This window comes from Corythoichthys intestinalis, unplaced genomic scaffold (genome assembly GCF_030265065.1).
Source record: "Corythoichthys intestinalis isolate RoL2023-P3 unplaced genomic scaffold, ASM3026506v1 HiC_scaffold_23, whole genome shotgun sequence".
NCBI classification, from domain to species: Eukaryota; Metazoa; Chordata; class Actinopteri; order Syngnathiformes; family Syngnathidae; genus Corythoichthys; species Corythoichthys intestinalis.
This window is the reverse complement of record NW_026651592.1, coordinates 11,752,809-11,771,937: the sequence shown is the minus strand read 5'-3', so window position 1 is coordinate 11,771,937 and position 19,129 is coordinate 11,752,809. Positions and strand designations below refer to the sequence as shown.

The following is a 19,129-nucleotide window of genomic DNA, read 5'->3' as shown; positions in this document are numbered from 1 at the left end:
TTCAAAATGTATCTAATCATAGAATTTTGGACCAAATTACATAAATTTGGACATAAAAAATTCCTGGACTGTGAGGGGCATAAAAGTTGTATACAGAATTTGGAAAAAAATTACAGTACCTCAGAAATTTGCCCGAAAACGTTCCCATTCATTTTTGATGGGATGCAACGTTCGAATTTTCCATTCACTTCCAATGAAATTTACATTGCATTGATGCCATTGATGGCCATGTATGTCGAATCAATTGATGCCAATGTACTTGGATTCACTTGACGCATATGTAAGTCGATGCCATTGACGGCCATGGACGTCCAAATTTCCCATTCATTTCTAATAGCATTTACATTGCATTGAAGCCAATTTACGTTATTTTCAGGCTATGACACACTTAAATGGAAAACTATATTGTCTCTTCTTAAGAAATTTCAGGTTACTAGAGAAAAAAAAATACTACATAATACTGTAAAAGAACGTATATGTCATGCCAAAAGATCCTGCTGCCCTGTTGGTCGTAATCTTTCCCATCCCATCCCCTTCAGTACGCTGCTTTCCTAATGGCCTATTGTTGATGACGTTTCAATTTGGGTGTCGCAGTATGATGACGTCCAAATGAGGGCAAGGTTCGTCGTGTTTTTGTCTCCTGAAGAGTTTATTAAGCCGACACATGGTTCACTACATTAGCAGCACATTAGAGCACAGGTCACCTCTGGTTTTTGTGTCACGAAGATTAAGATAGGCGATAGGCGCCATCGATCTCGTGAAAGAAAGAAAGAAAGAAAGCCTTAGTGGAAAGGTAAGATATACATTTTTTTATTTTTTTCCTTTGCATTGTTTTATTATCTACTTCATTACAGATGTAAAGTGCGTTACGATTAAAATGTATTACCGTAATTTTCGCACGATAAGCCGCACCTGACAATAAGACGCCACCCACCAAATTTGACACCAAAACGACATTAGTTCATAGGTAAGCCTCACTGGACTATAAGTCACAGCGGTCCTCATTTTATTTTATATTTACACCCATATTAACCGGTAACACTTTATTTGACAGCGGCATCATATGACTGTCATAAGACCAAATGAACCACCATGAAGCTTTGAACCAAATGGCTGCCAATCTTCATTGCTTCAAGAAGCTTTATTTGGCCATCACTGCTCCCTTGGGTGAGACAGTCAACCTCTTCTGCCACCTGCTGTCAACACTGTTGTTGTCCAACATGCCTACGAGCATTCATTGCAGCGTTACAGATGTAAATGACAATCAAAATTCATGTTTTGTGCTAATTTTTTCTTCAGTTGCTGTTCCAGTTGTTTCATTAATTGCTAGTTATAGTGTTTGGTAACACTTTTACAGTGGCGCCATTAAGACTGTCATTAGACATTCATAGTTATGACATGACACAGTCATTAGCATTAATGAATGCTTATACCAGATGTCATTTAGTGTTATCCAGCAAATTATCTCACTATTGAATGGATTTAAAAGATCCGTGCTGGACATAAATGGAGTAAGTGACATAATTTGCCAGATAACACTTAATGACATCCGTCATAAGCATTCAGTAATGCCAATGATAGCGTCATGTCATAATTATGACAGTCTTATGACACCACAGTGAAAAAAATTCTTACCTAATAACCCAAATAAATCAACAAATAAGCCGCACTGGACTATAAGGCGCAGGATGCAAAATGAGGGGGAAAAGTAGCGGCTTATAGTACGAAAATTACAGTATTATTTAGAGGTGGGAATCCTAACGATTCGATTACGATTCAGAGACTCCGATTCGATTATAAATCGATTAATGATGCCCCCCTCCCCCCATTAAAAAAAAAAAAAAAAAAGTTTTGTAAATTTGTTCACAAATTGTTCAAAATTCCTCTCAGGCTAAATAAACCAAACTACTATTTTAGTATCAAGTTACCGGTTAAAAACAGTAAATAAAATACTCAAGTCCCCATTCTGTATCAGCAGCTTTAAACTACATTCAATTAATTTAATGTTGTGAATCAACCGTTAAATTTGTTAAAATTGCGCCCGTTATTCCATAATTTCCCTCGTCTACTTTCGACATGTGAAAGTTTTAAAACCGTTTCATCATTTAAAGATAGATTCAAGATTTTGCCGATTTAGGGGTATTTTAGATCAAAAGTAATTAGGTTCTCTACAACAGAGCCTTCTAGAGAAGTCTACTGCTTTAAGATGGCGCCTGTTTACTAGCGCGGGAAAGTCTGTCATTTCCCATCGAGTCTAGATATATGTGATATCTACCATAGCTGTATGTTGCTGTATGTTTGTAGCAACTAGCAACTGGACGCTGTTTGTAGCGGCTGACGGCCGCAGTCAGGTATTATTTTTTTTTTTTTTACCTAGCGGCATTAGCTGCACATGATATTTACTCTCGGTCCGTTCCTCATCGCGTCCCGAAGACGCGCTGACTGCGTTTTATTTCCGCTTTACCTGGTATAATTCAATAGTCGAAATTTGGATGTTTGTGAATCGTTCTCGAATCTTCCACAGCCGAATCGCGAATAATCTAAGAATCGGAAATTTTGCACGCCTCTAGTATTATTATTAATGGTTGGGTTAGGTATACAGAATGATTCAAATGTGTTTGGCTGTTGTTTTTAGAGCTGTCCCGACTAGTCGACATTGTCGACGTCATCGATGACGTAAATCCGTCGACGAGCACAACATCCCGTCGACGGTTAATGAAGGGTTAAAAAAATATATGCGTGGAAAGTTCAGAATGTCGGACGCTTGGTATGCAAGCGGGCAAATCGGCACAAAGCCAAAAAAGCGCACCAGAGAGTCCAAAACATTGACTTATTTTTAAAGAAAGAAAGGAGGGTACACTATTGTGTCCTGTCTCTTCAATGCCAAGCTTGGCATTGAAGAGACAAAATAAGAAAACACATCTATATTAAACACTATATACGTTAGCATTGCTACATTGAAGTGAATGGGGAAAAAAGACGACCTACTTTTGCCGGCTATAAAACAGGCAGCCTTGTCCAAAACTTGAAGTTAAAAGGTGACACTTCAAACATGAAAAATCGCTGGTTAACAGCATTTGCAAAAGGACAAAAAATCTATTACTGACACCACATGCAATGACAAAAAGTGATTTTTTTTGTGGACTGTAAAGCATAAATTAGCGGTTTAGCGAGTGTACTTCCGGTGAACATTTCAAAATAAAAGCATGTCATGTTCGTCATATAAATAACGATTTCTGGAGTTAATCCCACATACTTCAGATTCTACACTAAGAATACCCTTAAAATGACACCCTTTATGAAAAATCTGGCAATGAATAATTATTATAATACTATTATATATAGTACTACAGTATACTATAATATTAATGCTAGGTATTTTTTTAAGAATTGTTTTGAATCATGTTGGAAAGGTGAAGTCAGTGTTCTGAATCTGTTTACATTCCATTCTTTTGCACAAGTTAATTCTATCAGCATTTGATTGATGTGATTTATTATTGTTATTTATCTGTTTATTTGTACTTTAATAAAGAATTTAAGTGTTCCAAAACAAAAATTTCATTGCTAAATTTAAAAAAAAATAAAAATGTTTTTGTGAATTGATAAGCGTCTCAAAAATTTCATTGCTAAATTAGTTAAAAAAAAAAAAAAAAAAAAAAAATTAATAATAAAAAAAAAGTAAAAGATTAGTCGACTAATCGTAAAAATAATCGGCTGATTAATCGGGAGAAAATTAGTCGTTTGGGACAGCCCTAGTTGTTTTATTCCGGTTTTACCACGATTCTAAAATTTAATGTGGCGTTTCAGCAGTGCTTTGAACACATTGGAGCTTGGTTGTCACTCACTTCCTGCAGGACCCTGAGTAGCTCCTCTCGGATCCGGAGTGCCGGCAGCGACTTGTCGGGGAGTGGGCTGATCCACTCTTTGATAGCCGACATGACGCCACAGTCGATGAACGTCTCCTTTAGGTCCTGCCTGATCATCAACAACAAAACTTGTGATATGTATTTCATTGATTGTCTGCTAGTAAAAATATAGGTACACTCTATGACAGTGGTTCTCAAAGTATAATTATTTAACACGTTCACCAGTAGTGAATGTGTGCCAGCACATCGTGTGTGGTATACCCTTGTAAAGAAAAAGCACAAAACAAGACACCTTTCTCTGCCTGTTAGCTCTCAAGTGCAATTTAACAGCCCTCATATATATAGATATATATATACAGTGCCTTGCAAAAGTATTCGGCCCCCTTGAACCTTGCAACCTTTCGCCACATTTCAGGCTTCAAACATAAAGATATAAAATTTTAATTTTTTGTCAAGAATCAACAACAAGTGGGACACAATCGTGAAGTGGAACAACATTTATTGGATAATTTCAACTTTAACAAATAAAAAACTGAAAAGTGGGGCGTGCAATATTATTCGGCCCCCTTGCGTTAATACTTGGTAGCGCCACCTTTTGCTCCAATTACAGCTGCAAGTCGCTTGGGGTATGTTTCTATCAGTTTTGCACATCGAGAGACTGACATTCTTGCCCATTCTTCCTTGCAAAACAGCTCGAGCTCAGTGAGGTTGGATGGAGAGTGTTTGTGAACAGCAGTCTTCAGCTCTTTCCACAGATTCTCGATTGGATTCAGGTCTGGACTTTGACTTGGCCATTCTAACACCTGGATACGTTTATTTTTGAACCATTCCATTGTAGATTTGGCTTTATGTTTTGGATCATTGTCCTGTTGGAAGATAAATCTCCGTCCCAGTCTCAGGTCTTGTGCAGATACCAACAGGTTTTCTTCCAGAATGTTCCTGTATTTGGCTGCATCCATCTTCCCGTCAATTTGAACCATCTTCCCTGTCCCTGCTGAAGAAAAGCAGGCCCAAACCATGATGCTGCCACCACCATGTTTGACAGTGGGGATGGTGTGTTCAGGGTGATGAGCTGTGTTGCTTTTACGCCAAACATATCGTTTTGCATTGTGGCCAAAAAGTTCAATTTTGGTTTCATCTGACCAGAGCACCTTCTTCCACATGTAGGTGTCTCCCAGGTGGCTTGTGGCAAACTTTAAACGAGACTTTTTATGGATATCTTTGAGAATATCTTTGCTTTCTTCTTGCCACTCTTCCATAAAGGCCAGATTTGTGCAGTGTACGACTGATTGTTGTCCTATGGACAGACTCTCCCACCTCAGCTGTAGATCTCTGCAGTTCATCCAGAGTGATCATGGGCCTCTTGGCTGCATCTCTGATCAGTTTTCTCTTTGTTTGAGAAGAAAGTTTGGAAGGACGGCCGGGTCTTGGTAGATTTGCAGTGGTCTGATGCTCCTTCCATTTCAATATGATGGCTTGCACAGTGCTCCTTGAGATGTTTAAAGCTTGGGAAATCTTTTTGTATCCAAATCCGGCTTTAAACTTCTCCACAACAGTATCTCAGACCTGCCTGGTGTGTTCCTTGGTTTTCATAATGCTCTCTGCACTTTAAACAGAACCCTGAGACTATCACAGAGCAGGTGCATTTATACGGAGACTTGATTACACACAGGTGGATTCTATTTATCATCATCGGTCATTTAGGACAACATTGGATCATTCAGAGATCCTCACTGAACTTCTGGAGTGAGTTTGCTGCACTGAAAGTAAAGGGGCCGAATAATATTGCACGCCCCACTTTTCAGTTTTTTATTTGTTAAAAAAGTTTAAATTATCCAATAAATGTTGTTCCACTTCACGATTGTGTCCCACTTGTTGTTGATTCTTGACAAAAAAATTAAATTTCTTATCTTTATGTTTGAAGTCTGAAATGTGGCGAAAGGTTGCAAGATTCAAGGGGGCCGAATACTTTTGCAAGGCACTGTATATATATATCTATATATATATATATATATATATACATACACGACTAGGAACGACGTGGAAGCAAATTAAAGTGTTACAGACTGACAAAAACTGCTTTACGATGCTAGACACAGTAGAGATCTGTTTACTTAAAATATATGTAGAAAGTAGTTTTTACTTTTTCAGGTGCATGACCACTTGAGGCAATAGAGTGAGCTTTTTCAGTGCTGGTTTCTTGGCGCTGTTCAGCGTTCGGTCCTCCTGGAAAAAGCAGAATGAAAAATTGGGATTTTTAATTCATTAAACAATAAAATACACAAATGCATACCTTCTTAAAAAGATAATAAACACAATTTTAAAATTTATTTCCAGTCATACCTCGGCTGCCTCATTCATCTTGGTGATCATGGCACTGACTACGTCGTCGGCATCGCTGATAAACGTCCCGCCGTCTCGGGGGCGTCGCCGCTTGCCGCTCATGGCTTTCTTACGAGCCAGCATGATGTCAAAGTCCGACATGAAGCTGGTGCTGGATACGAAAAAATGGTCATTAGATTAAAAAAAAAAAAATCTGGTTTTCTACAGGATGTCCAAACGTTTATCACTGACAATTGAAAATGCAGTATGTAAGCGGATTAACAGATATAGGTGGCAAGGTAGGCGTGCGTGTCTCATACTCATGGCCTCCGTGGCGGACTCCCTCATCAGAGTCAGAGTCTTCCATTTCCGGCTGTTTCTCTTTGGTTTCCTTCTTATCACCTTCCAGGTCCTCCTGGTTGAAACCCTGCTCACAGACATACAGAAGAAGAATTAGCGTTGCTGTTTGCAATCTTTTATTCCATATCAGCCGCGGATATAATAAGTAAAATCGGTTAGCTTTACATGAACAAATAATTTCTTCTGTAATCAGAACTACTTTTGGCGAGTCGTACTCACCGTGAACTCTTCCTCCTCCTCGTCTCCAGACTCCCCAAAGATGTCTGCGATCATTTTCCTTGAAAGATGCACAAGGAGCAGGTCAGTGTTGTTATGATATTAAAATCATCAACGTGATGTTGATACTTGAAAATAATACATTGCTGGCCAGAAGTATTGGCACCCCTGCAATTCTGCCAGATAATGCTCAATTTCTCCCAGAAAATGCCTGAAATTACAAATGCTTTGGTAGTAATATCTTCATTCAGTTTGCTTGCAATGAAAAAACAAATCATTATCATTTACACAAAACAAAAAATGGATCAGACCAAACTATTGGCACCTTTTAAAAAATCATGTGACGCTTCTCTAATTTGAGTAATTCACAGCACTTGTTACTTAACTGTGGCACATAAAAGGGTGTGGCAATAACTAAATCACACTTGTAGCCAGTTAAAATGGATTAAAGTTGACTCAACCTCTGTCCTGGTATGTACCACATTGAGCATGGAGAAAAGAACGACCAAAGAACTGTCTGAGGACTTGAGAAGCAAAATTGTGAGGAAGCATGGGCAATCTCAAGGCGACAAGTCCATCTCCAAAGGCCTGAATGTTCCTGTGTCTACCGTGCGCAGTGCCATCAATAAATGTAAAAGCTCAAAGCAGTGTGGCTTACCTCCCTAGACGTGGGTGGAAAGGAAGAATTGATGAGAGATTTCAATGACAGATTTGCGGATGGTGGATAAAGAACCTCGACTAACATTCAAACAAGTTCAAGCGGTCCCGCAGTCCGAGGGTACAACAGTGTCAACACGTACTATCCGTCGGCATCTGAATGAAAAGGGACTCTATGGTAGGATAGCCAGGAAGACCCCACTTCTGAACCAGAGACGTACAAAAGCCAGGTTGGAGTTTGCCAAAACTTACCTGAGAAAGCCAAAAACGTTTTGGAAGAATGTTCTCTGGTCAGATGAGACAAAAGTAGAGCTTTTTGGAAAAAGGCATCAACATAGAGTTTACAGGGGGAAAAAAACGAGGCCTTCAAAGAAAAGAACACGGTCCCCACAATCAAACATGGCGGAGGTTCCCTGATGTTTTGGGGTTGCTTTGCTGCCTCTGGCACTGGACTGCTTGGCCATGTGCATGGCATTATGAAGTCTGAAGACTACCAAGACATTTTGCAGCATTATGTAGGGCCCAGTGTGAGAAAGCTGGGTCTCTCTCAGAGGTCATGGGTCTTCCAGCAGGACAATGACCCAAAACACACTTCAAAAGGCACTAGAAAATGGTTTGAAAAAAAGCACCGGAGACTTCTAAAGAGGCCAGCAATGAGTCCAGACCTGAATCCCATAGAACACCTGTGGAGAGATCTGAAAATGGCACCCTTCAAATCTCAGAGACCTGGAGCAGTTGGCCAAAGAAGAAAAGGTTGTGATACCAAGTATTAGGCTGAGGGTGCCAATACTTTTGTCTGGCCCATTTTTTTGAGTTTGTGTAAAAATGTTAATGATTTATTTTTTTTTTTTCATTCTCTTTTATGTTGCAAGCAAAATGAATGAAGATATTACTACCACAGCATTTGTAAATGCAATCATTTTCTGGGAGAAATTGAGCATTGTCTGACAGAATTGCAGGGGTGCCAATACTTTTGGCCAGCAGTGGACTAGAAACCATTTTCCATACTAAATTAATAAAAACCCCACAATTAAATGGTATTTTTTCTTTCAGTGTTCCTCTATTGGTGGTTAGCATTTTTGACAAAAAAAAATCTTCAAATTGCCAGAAACTACAGGAAGTGACCCGAGAATGCACAATGTGTCTCGATCACCTTATACCATGTCCCGATCCCATACCGGAATTTTAAAAAAAACAACTTTTAAACATGTTACTGTTCCACCTTGCCGGCTTCATAATGGGAAGTATTTTCAAACAAGAATAACAGGGAAGAATGCTTGTCTTTATGAAATGCTTCATTGAGTAAGTCCACTCAAATCCACTCACGCTGCTAAGACGCCATTTGGCGTCCTTGAAGGTAGCGCTCCCAAGCTTCTCTGGCAAGATCAAAGCTTCAACACCTGTCAGGCATTGTTAACTTTAACAAGTCCAGTGACCAGACTGACCAAGAGAGAAGCAGGAGGGAGAGTGAGAGGCTGTACAAGAATGCAGCAAAAAAAAAAACAAATATATATAATTTAATTAAAAACCCAATCGTTTTCACCCGATCCGATTGTCTGAAATATGGCACGGTCGGCCCAATTTCACGTGATAGGATCGGGAAATTCCAATACAATATTATTAAACGGTTATATACAAGTGCCCAAAAACAACAGAAAGTGATCCAAATCAACAGAAAGTGACTCGGAAATCAAGGTGTGTGAAATTTCCGATTCTTAGATTCTTCGCAATTTGGCCGTTGAAGATTTGAGAATGAATACCAAACATCCAAATTCCGATTATTAAAATATGCCAAGCGGAACTAAAACACAGCGCAGTCCTCGGGACGCGATGAAGAACGGACCGAGACTAAACATCATGCTTGTCATTACCCGGGTAATGACAATGCTCAACTCACGGCTCTGGCTCAACTCATGCTGCTAGATAAAAAAATCTATAATACCTGACTGCGTCCCACAGTCGCTACAATCTACGCCCACATAATGCTACGGTAAATATCACATGTACAGTGGGGCAAATAAGTATTTACTCAACCACTAGATGTGAAAGTTCTCCCACTTGAAAATATTAGAGAGGCCTGTGATTGTCAACATGGGTAAACCTCAACCATGAGAGACAGAATGTGGAACCCCCCCAGAAACCCCCTTACTAACCCCCTATAGAGACGATCAGACTGGGGAGCTGTGACGTAAAAGGAAGCGAGAAGGAGACCGGGTGAGATAGCGAGAGATCGCGGTCGCATGTCGCGGCAGCTCACTGTTAATATTATTATTAGGGCGTAGGTTTGGTAGGGATAATATTGGTAGGGACGATATAACAGCATAACCTGTATGTACACTTTTTGCTGGGGACTGGACATTAATAAGACCAAACAGATTGGGTGAACGGGAGTCAGGGCTACATTTCTCACCAATATGAACCTAATTAATTGATAGGCTAGAAGATCAATGCAAAAATAAATCTGTATTGACTTGTACCAACTTTGACTCTGCAAATCTATAAAGTCTTAATTGATAATTTTTCTTTCGTCGAATAATTTTCTCCATCTTGTTTTGAGTGTTAAAGACTAGTTAACAGATTAATGTGTCAAAATTTTCAATTTACTTTAGGTAAATATTACCTTGTTCCTATTAAGCCCATACATCTAAATGTTGGTCATTTTTCACCAAAATCAAGGGGGAAAAATGCTTTTAAATAATGTTTTGAACAATATCAATTCTTGAATTAAGAACATTTCTGAGGAAAAACAGCTTTTTTTGTAGATTAAATACTGTATACTCACTTTTTGCTTAAAATAAGTGTCTTAATAAAAATAGCTAGCTGAAAATAATCTTATTTCAAGATATCTGAGTAAAATTTACTTGAAGCACTGGCAGATAATTTCCCTTATTTCTAGTAGTTTCACACTGAAAACAGGGGAACTGAACTAGTCATCAGCCAATCGAATGTGCGTTTTAGGAAAAAAATAGTGTCAGTTAAGTCTGGACATACTGTAATGAAAGTAATTCATTTAATAATGGTAGGGTCAATTCTATCCTTACAAAATATGTGAAGACAATCTAAATGACCTCTTTAACTGAACTCATTATATGATGCAAATAAGGTTGCTTAAAAGTCGGTGGGGACAATTTGCACTTCCTGTAAAGTTGCTAGTACTATGTCCCTAACGTCCCTATGCAAACGTCCCAAACTTTACATAATATCTAAGCCATTTCAGGATTGAAGGACACCATCCTCCAACTCTGAAATTTGCTGTCTATCTTTTGTGTTTTTGCATTGTATTACAGTGTACTCACTCCTCTTGGTTATCGTGGTCATCGTCGCTGTCGCTCCCAAATAGCGCCTTCTCGTCCTTGCCCTCCGCCGCACCCTTGGTGCGCTCATCGTCATCGCTGCTGCTGTCTGAACCCAGCTCTCGAAGCTTAGCTGCCATGCTCTTATCGATTCCGCCCGACTCGCTGTCGCTGTCCGAGTTGCCGTCGTCGTCGGAGACGGCGCGACTCCGCTTAACCGCTGAGGATACAATGAGTAGATGAAATGAGGAAAAAAATATCGATAACCATGGGTCTCAAACTTGCATCCCGTGGTCCAATTAAGGCCATAGGGACAATATTTTGCACGCCCCTTTGTAAAATCAACATAGTATATGTAACTTAAGTGTATTTTGCATATATATTTTGGACTATAAGTTGCACACGAGTGTAAACCGCACCAGCCAAAAAATGCAAAAAGAGGAAAAAACAAACAAACAAACATATAAATCACATTTTTGGGGGGCAATTTTTAAATTGATTACCAACCAAAAGAAATATTATATGTTAAAGAAATAACGGTGAAATGGAGAAAAAAACAGGCTAAATAGGCAACTTTTAACATAACGTGTTAACAGTTTTTCGGATAAATATATCCTAAAACAACTTTCTAGTGGCGGTCAGTAAAGAAAAAAACAAAAAAAAACATGTATAGGTTTCCCCTGAGAATAAGTCGCAGGACAAGCAAAACTATTAGAAAAGTGTGACTTATAGTCCAGAAAATACTGTAAATAAGAAGTAGTAAATGAAAATTAAGTGTGGCCCGCGCGTTTTGCCCAAGGTGCACAATCTTTTTAGAATAAAAATGTAAATAAATACAGCAAATGTATAAATTGTGTGGCCTAAGCATATTTTGCCATGGGCAATACAAATATATTCATGTAACATACAATAATCATACAAATAATAATAAAGAAATAAAAATGTTTTAAATAATCCATTCATTAAGTTTAAAAAACAAACAGTGGCCCTCGTGTATTTTTCCCTGGGTATTTTATGCCTTGTTTTTGTGTTTTCAAACCTCTTTTGGACTACCGTAGCTCAAGCTGATAATAACCTTAGGTGGTATTTTTGCCAACAAGTTAGTCAAAGTGAACTTGCAATTTTTTTTTCAGGCCAGACTACTTCGAGTCACCTGGTTTGTCCGTCTGTTCGTCTTCATCGCTGTCTGAGAGGATGGCCTTCTTTCTCTTCACTGTAACACACCAACACAACCATTAACATCTGCATTTAAGACACGATGCTTTCAACATCAACATCTGTGCTAAGAGGCGAAACTACCAGTGAAAGCAGCACAAAAACGCAAAAAAAAAATAAAATAAAAAATAAAATAAAAATACAACTGCAAAAATTTGCAGAAAAAAATGTAAACCCTTGAAAACTGAAAAACAAAAATTGTGAAAGCCCCTGAAACCCCCCAGAAAAAAAAAAGAAAACCATGGAACACTTTTAGTTTTAGTTGTTACAGTTCAGGAACAAGCGACTGTTATTCGCCCCTCCCAATTAAAAAGGGATTGGACGTCCAGCGCCGTCAATGGCAGTCGATGAGTTAACAAGGACGTGACCTGAAAATGCCCCAAAATTACCGTAATTTCCCGAATATAACGCACACTTTTCCCCCCAAAATCAACTTGTAAAATCATGGTGCGCATTATATACGGGTACATGGATGGAGACAGAAATATGTGGAGAACAAATATTTGATACACTGCCAATGGGTTTTCCCATTGTGAGTGTATCAAATACTTGTTCTCCCCACTGTATGTATATATATATATATATATATATATATATATATATATATATATAAAAATACATATATATATAAATATATATATATATATAAATATTAAGGCTGTCAAATTATCGCGTTAACGGGCGTTAATTAATTTTTAAAATTAATCACGTTAAAATATTTGACGCAATTAACGCAGATGTCCCGCTCAGACAGATTTAAATGACAGTAGACTGAAACGCTCACTTGTTATAGAGTTTTGCCGCCCTCTGCTGGCGCTTGGGTGAATGACCATCTCGCATATTGCCTCAAACCGATTACAATTAGGCCGTTTATGGACATTAAGAGTGAAGAGAATGCCACCGGCATTATGTGTCTCTTGTTGTATTTTGGGTAAAATATGTACAGATATATGTTATACAGTAGAGGCGAGTGGACAAAGGCGTTCTTTGGACCGCGCCGTTTATTGGCAACTCCTTCACAACAAACAAAGTGTATCAAATACTTGTTCTCCCCACTGTAAGTATCGTTTAGTGAAAGCACAACAAAAATAATATTCCCATCTCTCCCAAAAAAATAATGTTCACAAAAAGAAAAGCACTTCAGTCTATAGTAATGAGGCCCTATTCTGTCACACTGTTAAACAACCATGCAAAATGAACTGGCATTCCATATCAAAATAGCAATGCAAAATACCCGTAAAACTTAAGACTTTGGTCACTCTATTTTTATTATTGTTATTTTTATTCTTCTTATTATATTAACTCTACTTTTGATTGAAATTTTTACAAATTTTATTCAAACGAAAACATGAAGAGGGGTTTTAATAAAAAATTACTATAGCTTGTAACAATGACATTTATCGTTTAAGAACTACAAGTCTTTCTATCCGTGGATCACTTTAACAGAAAGAATGTTAATGCCATTTGTGGATTTATTGTTACAATAAACAAATACAGTACTTATGTACAGTATGTTGTATGTATATATCCGTCGTGTGTCTTATTTTTCCATTCCAACAATAATTTAAAGAAAAAAATGGCATATTTTAGAGATTGTTTGAATTGCGATTAATTACGATTAATTAATTTTTAAGCTGTAATGAACTCGATTAAAAATTTTAATCGTTTGACAGCCCTAATAAATATATATTATATATAAACCGTTTTTTTTTTATTGACACGGCCACGCTGTGTTGAAGAAACATATGCGGCGATCCGTTGCCGACCATTACGGTGCGTGACTTCACCATTTTGTTTCGGTAATAATTCACTCTGATCGGCCGAATGATTTCGTCTGTGTTGAATTCTGCTTTTTTCCACTCTTCATAAAGCACAGAATTTAGTTTCTTGAACTCATTTGAGTCAACGTTTATTGCAGCTCCGCAACTCGGACCATAACAAACATAACAACACCGACTTCCTGTGTGTATCTGTCAACTATATCTGTCCCTCGGGAAACTCAAACCCAAATAACAATAGCTCATACTGTTACTGTCGTGTCGACAGCGATTAGCTCTCTCAGGTTTCCGACTTACGTTCTCGCTTTCATTTTACCGTATCAATCCATGGAAGAAACATTTATTCATCATGATGAAACCAGCAAGTTATACAGCAGCCTTTAAAAGAAAAGTCACATGTGTTTTGTTTTCTCCTAGATTCTGGTAGGTTGGAGAAGTTGTCAAATCATATTATTACCGTAAATATTGTCAGTTTATGGTAATGTTTTGAACAACCAATATGCTATGTTTGTGATGTGTTTCACCAGTCAGTAAAATGACATTTCTGTATCTGTACACAAGCTGTTTTCTTGTATTCTTCTATTTATTGGTGCTCAAATTAGGGGGCGCGTTATAAACGGGTACAATAATTTTCCCTAGATTTTACAAGTAAATTTGGGGTGCGCATTATACACGGGTGCTCCTAATATTTGGGAAATTACGGTAATAGGAAGTTACTGAAAATCTACATGGAATAGAGAGCACAGGATTCCCTTGCAATTTCTCCCTAAACAGCATTTTCTCGTTTCTAAATAGTTGTCCATTAATTCAATAATTGATTAGTCGATTAATTGTGGCAGTCAAGACATGTACGTTAAAACAACAGACTTCAGTGTTGTGGAGGGCATTACCTGGTTGCTCATTGTCATCATCGCTGTCGTCCGAGGCTTTTTGCACCTCACGAGGTCCTCCGTCAGATCTCTCGGCGTCACCGCCGCCCTTCCTCCCCTCGCCATCGTCATCCTCCTCGCTGTCCGAGCGCACTACGGCCTTCCATTTGCCTCCGCCCCCTTTTTCAACGTCCCCCTGCCGCGTGTCAGACTCATCGCCGGAGTCCGGCACTACTGCCTTGCGTTCGGCCGGCGTCTCCGTGTCAGAGTCACTGTAGGCGGCGGATTTAACTTTGCCGTCCTCATTGTCAGAGTCACTGTCCGTGGCCGCCGCTTTGCCTGCGTCAGAGCCGCTTTCCCTGTGCCCCATGGGGGACGACGCCTCGCCCTCCTCCGCGTCCGAGACGGCCCGTTTGACCGGCGCCCCGTCCTCATCTTCCGATGCGCTCGGCCTGCGTTTGCCCACCGAGTCGTCGTCATCGTCACTGTCAGCAGGCCGCGGCGGTTCTGCCTCTGAATCGCTTCCAGGATCTTCACGGTCGACGGGAGTCTCTGAGTCACTCCTCTGGCTGTAGTTGCCGTGGCGAGCGGGTGCTTCCGCTTCCGAGTCGCTGTCGGCGCCTCTACGTGCGTCGTTTTCAGAGTCGCTGTCGTCCTGACGTTTGCTGTAGGACGCTTCCTCGGCATTGCTTCCCTCGTCCTGATGACACAAAGGCATTTTGCATCTTTATGGGAAAATTGTACCTCTGCACACTACTGAAAAAATACTCAATATTTTCAACTCTTTAAATGAGTATCTCTAGTAAACGTCCAATCTATTGGACATGGAAGGGTGGCAGCCAATGAGCAACCTCCCACTTCAAATAGTTTAGACGCCTAGCGCCGTTAATGGCAGCTTAAAACGTAACAAGAAAAACGCAAAAATATCCTGCATTACTATCAAGAGTAGTGCCTTGTCAAATGGACCTCATAACAAACATTTTCTGGTGACGTGTAGCAGTTCAAAAACAGTAGTATTGATAGAAGTATATATACTGTATATATATTACGGCTGCAGCTATCGATTAATTAAGTAATCGATTAATCTATCAATTAGTTGGCTCAAATATATTGAAGGAATCTGACGTTTTAGCCCGATTGCCGGAATCAAGCCAGCCGAACCGCCGGGACTGCGCTGGCACAGCTCCAACGACCCGGGCCGGTGAGATCCCGCTGAACCGGGCCGGCGAGAGACCGACGACCCGGCCGAAAGACCAAACTCCGCGCGTTCACCTTAGTCTTAACCCCTTGCACTGACTCCATTTTGAGAGCTGGAAGAAGGCTTCGAAACACAACTTGAAAATTTATTCTGAGTCGACAGCAATCAAAGCACAGACGGACCCAAGCGAGGCTCCAAGGTCACCATATCACAAGTCAACAAAAGGTTCCCGAGAAAAAATGGCAACGATTAGTTAAACATTCAGTCTTTTTGAAGGCTCTCGCGGGGGGGGGGGGGGGGGGGGGGGGGTTATTGTTGTCAGGGCAACGAGGGTAATGGATTTTGCCACCTCAGCGTCAAAGGAGCTCTTGGAGTCTTATCAGTTGAATATAGGGCGGTCTCCGGTGTTCCTTGTGTTGGGACAGGGCGTTCCACCATTTGTTTTGGACTGCCCGGGAGAGCTGAATGCGGGAGTGGCGCAGACATGGGCTTGTAGATGTCTTTTCTCGTCAGCGTCAATCTTGCTCAGTCAGTTGCATGACGCACACGTTGGGCTTCCGTGAGAAGGCGTCATGTATCTCTTATGCCCTATATTCTGCTTTTTTTCCTTAAACTATGGTATAAGTGCTGTTTATTTTATATTGGGTGTGTTTAGGCCTGTCGCTTTAACAAATTTTAGTGGGCGATAAATTCTCTCATAAATTAATGCGATATGTGATATTATTGCGCCCCCACCCCCAATTTTTTGTAACCAATTTACAATAACACAGAATACAGTATATATTAACAATACTAAGTAATATTAACCCTTTAACACCGAATGTGTCGGCAGCGACGCGTTTACGCATATCGTATTTGAAGCTTCGTCACGCTGTAATTATGTCACCCACGTGCCGCTGGTTGGTCTCGTTTGAAAGTGTGGAAGTTGATGTCCACACCAGTTTTTATTTGCGGGAGGTAATGTCATTTGAGTTTTATAGTTTTATTGCACTCATAAATATGCATTAAAACGTTGCATGGACCATGTATCCATCTCCATATTTCCATCATTTCTTGTCCTTTTTCAAAACCGAAAGCAGCACAAAAGACTACATATCCCAAGTGCCGTTGTGATGTCAAGAAGGACGAACCGAATGTGATCATTTTTAACAAATTTTCGAGCGAGGCGCCAACTATTGAAAGGGAGGCATGCGAAGCAAACAACGGCCGGTGTTGTGCCGATAAATAGCCGCCCCGCGCAAGCGACTTTGAAACGTGCAGAATGAATCTAAAACTACATTTAGCGCAAGCTAACGCATTATTTCATTAACTCAAGGAAGAAGATGAGCCGTATTTGTCGTTGTTTTCTTGGGATGAGTCGGCGTCTCGGCGAGTAGAAGTGACAGCAGCGCGCAAACGGCGAAAGAGTAGGCTGTGTGACGTTGTGTGAGACGCAGCTCCGTGACCTGTTCAAGAGGAAGCTTTATTGAATGCGCAAAAAAAAAAAAAAAACTTTATTGGGTCGCATGCCTGAAAATTTGGAATTGAACTGAACTACTTGTCAATATTTTTTAAAATACTTTTTTTTCAATCTTATATGTATTTTTTCTTCACTATAATCTTTTCAATTTTTATGTAGATGTGTGTTGGAGAAGCTTGATTGCATGTACGTATATACTTTTCATAAGGTGATGGTTACAACACCTAACTTCAGGGGCAAACTTCATATCCTCCAAACCCTTTTTGTGTTAGATGATATATATAATTTTTTTTCTCACTATTTTGCACAGTATATAACCTGTTTAGACCATAGTATGTGTAAAGGCCAAAAACACCTATGACCATACCTGCTGTTTGTGTTGAATTGTCAAATATAAAACTATTCAATCTTATTTTTTTCTATTGAATGTTTATCCTAACAAGTTGAATTGATATTATCAAGCTTCAAAACGGTTGGTCTAGCATGTTTGGTTGTCAATGGGACATCAACATTAGAAATTTTGAAAAAAGATTTTGGGATTTTTTTCTTTTTGGGTCCAAAATGTGGGTTATAATTGGTCAGTGAAGAAAACAACAGTTTAGACATGAAGTTCAAGGTGTCCTGAAAAAAGGGACCCAACTTGGCCATTGTAAACAATTTTTTCTTTGAAATATAAAGGCAACATCAAATGCATGCAAATTCGGCCAAAATAGGCTTAGGTGTTAAAGGGTTAAGTACCCCCATTTAAACGCAATAAATGTTTACTCAATATCAATACCGCACAGAAACACAGAATAAATAAAATGTCTTTTTCAAGAAAAAGTAAAATTGCACTTCAATAACTTAAGCATTTAGGCACGGAGGGGTAAAGTTGTAGTACAGGGGTCTCCAAACCGGTCCTCGGGGGCCGCTGTGGGTCCTGGTTTTTGTTCATACAGATCAAGTACAGACCTTTTAACCAATGTGGTTTGTACTAAAACAAGCAGCAACTGACTGCAATCAACTGATTACACTTACAAAACACCAGATTGGTGAAAAGATCTGTACTTGATCGGTATGACCAAAAACCAGGACCCACAGCGGCCCTATGTGGAATAGTTTGGAGACCACTGTTGTAGTAACACAAACAATTGCACTTCAACAACAAGAGAAAAAGACATTAAGTAGCAATAACAAAAATTTGGCCGCACTAAGGCTAACTTATCCCTTTACAACATTTCAGTATCGATCCTTCGATATTTTTGACAATCCTAACACACACACACACACACACCCGCACACACATCAACAGTCATGTCTGTTAACAGCAGCTTGAAAGAAATGAGCCTGACCTCAGAATTGTGTTTGTTGCTACTCATGTCCTCCATGTCTGATGTCTGATGTTCATCCTGAACTGGAGTGCCGCCTCCATCATCTATGGATAACAAAAGCAATAAAAACTTGAACCCTGACCTTCAAGAATCCATAAATTAACCGCGACATGTTGGGAAGACAGGGTTTCCCCTAGTGCTTTATAAGCCTGGTGGGCTGACAGACTAAAACTACAAAGTAAAGTATGCAACGTATACATATTTTAACCGTGCCTGGTGATACGTTTGAAAGTGCAATGGTGACATCTTATGGATGATGTGAGAACACACCTGTTCCAGCTCTCTGTCATTACATTAAATCGCATTGCATTTTGGTTTCTTTGTGAAAAATTAAGATCGTCTTTTTGTGAAACTACATTACAGGATCTCAACTTGTATATGAATAGAACTTTTGTGTCTTTTCGTTCCCTATGGACTCTGAAACGGCTTGACTGATTTTCTTGGAAATTTCCACATTTGTACTACAGTCCATCACAAAAGTGAGTACAGCCCTCACATTTCTGCAGATATTTAAGTATATCTTTGC

The 19,129-nt window shown here is 39.5% G+C and overlaps 1 protein-coding gene across 2 annotated transcripts in view; it reads right to left on the bottom strand.

Annotated features, from left to right (window-relative positions):
• Positions 1 to 19,129, bottom strand: part of LOC130911244 (protein IWS1 homolog) — a 37,943-nt gene that overhangs the window by 15,719 nt on the left and 3,095 nt on the right. For both annotated transcript variants that reach the window (XM_057829086.1, XM_057829085.1), the window contains exons 2-10: positions 18,565 to 18,647; positions 14,598 to 15,276; positions 11,868 to 11,927; positions 10,718 to 10,934; positions 6,768 to 6,825; positions 6,509 to 6,615; positions 6,210 to 6,360; positions 6,010 to 6,092; positions 3,846 to 3,975 (exon numbers count right to left, since the gene is read on the bottom strand). In XM_057829086.1, coding sequence (XP_057685069.1) covers positions 3,846 to 3,975; positions 6,010 to 6,092; positions 6,210 to 6,360; positions 6,509 to 6,615; positions 6,768 to 6,825; positions 10,718 to 10,934; positions 11,868 to 11,927; positions 14,598 to 15,276; positions 18,565 to 18,600 — 1,521 coding nt within the window. In that variant the 5' untranslated portion in view covers positions 18,601 to 18,647. The remainder of the gene's footprint in view (positions 1 to 3,845; positions 3,976 to 6,009; positions 6,093 to 6,209; positions 6,361 to 6,508; positions 6,616 to 6,767; positions 6,826 to 10,717; positions 10,935 to 11,867; positions 11,928 to 14,597; positions 15,277 to 18,564; positions 18,648 to 19,129) is intronic.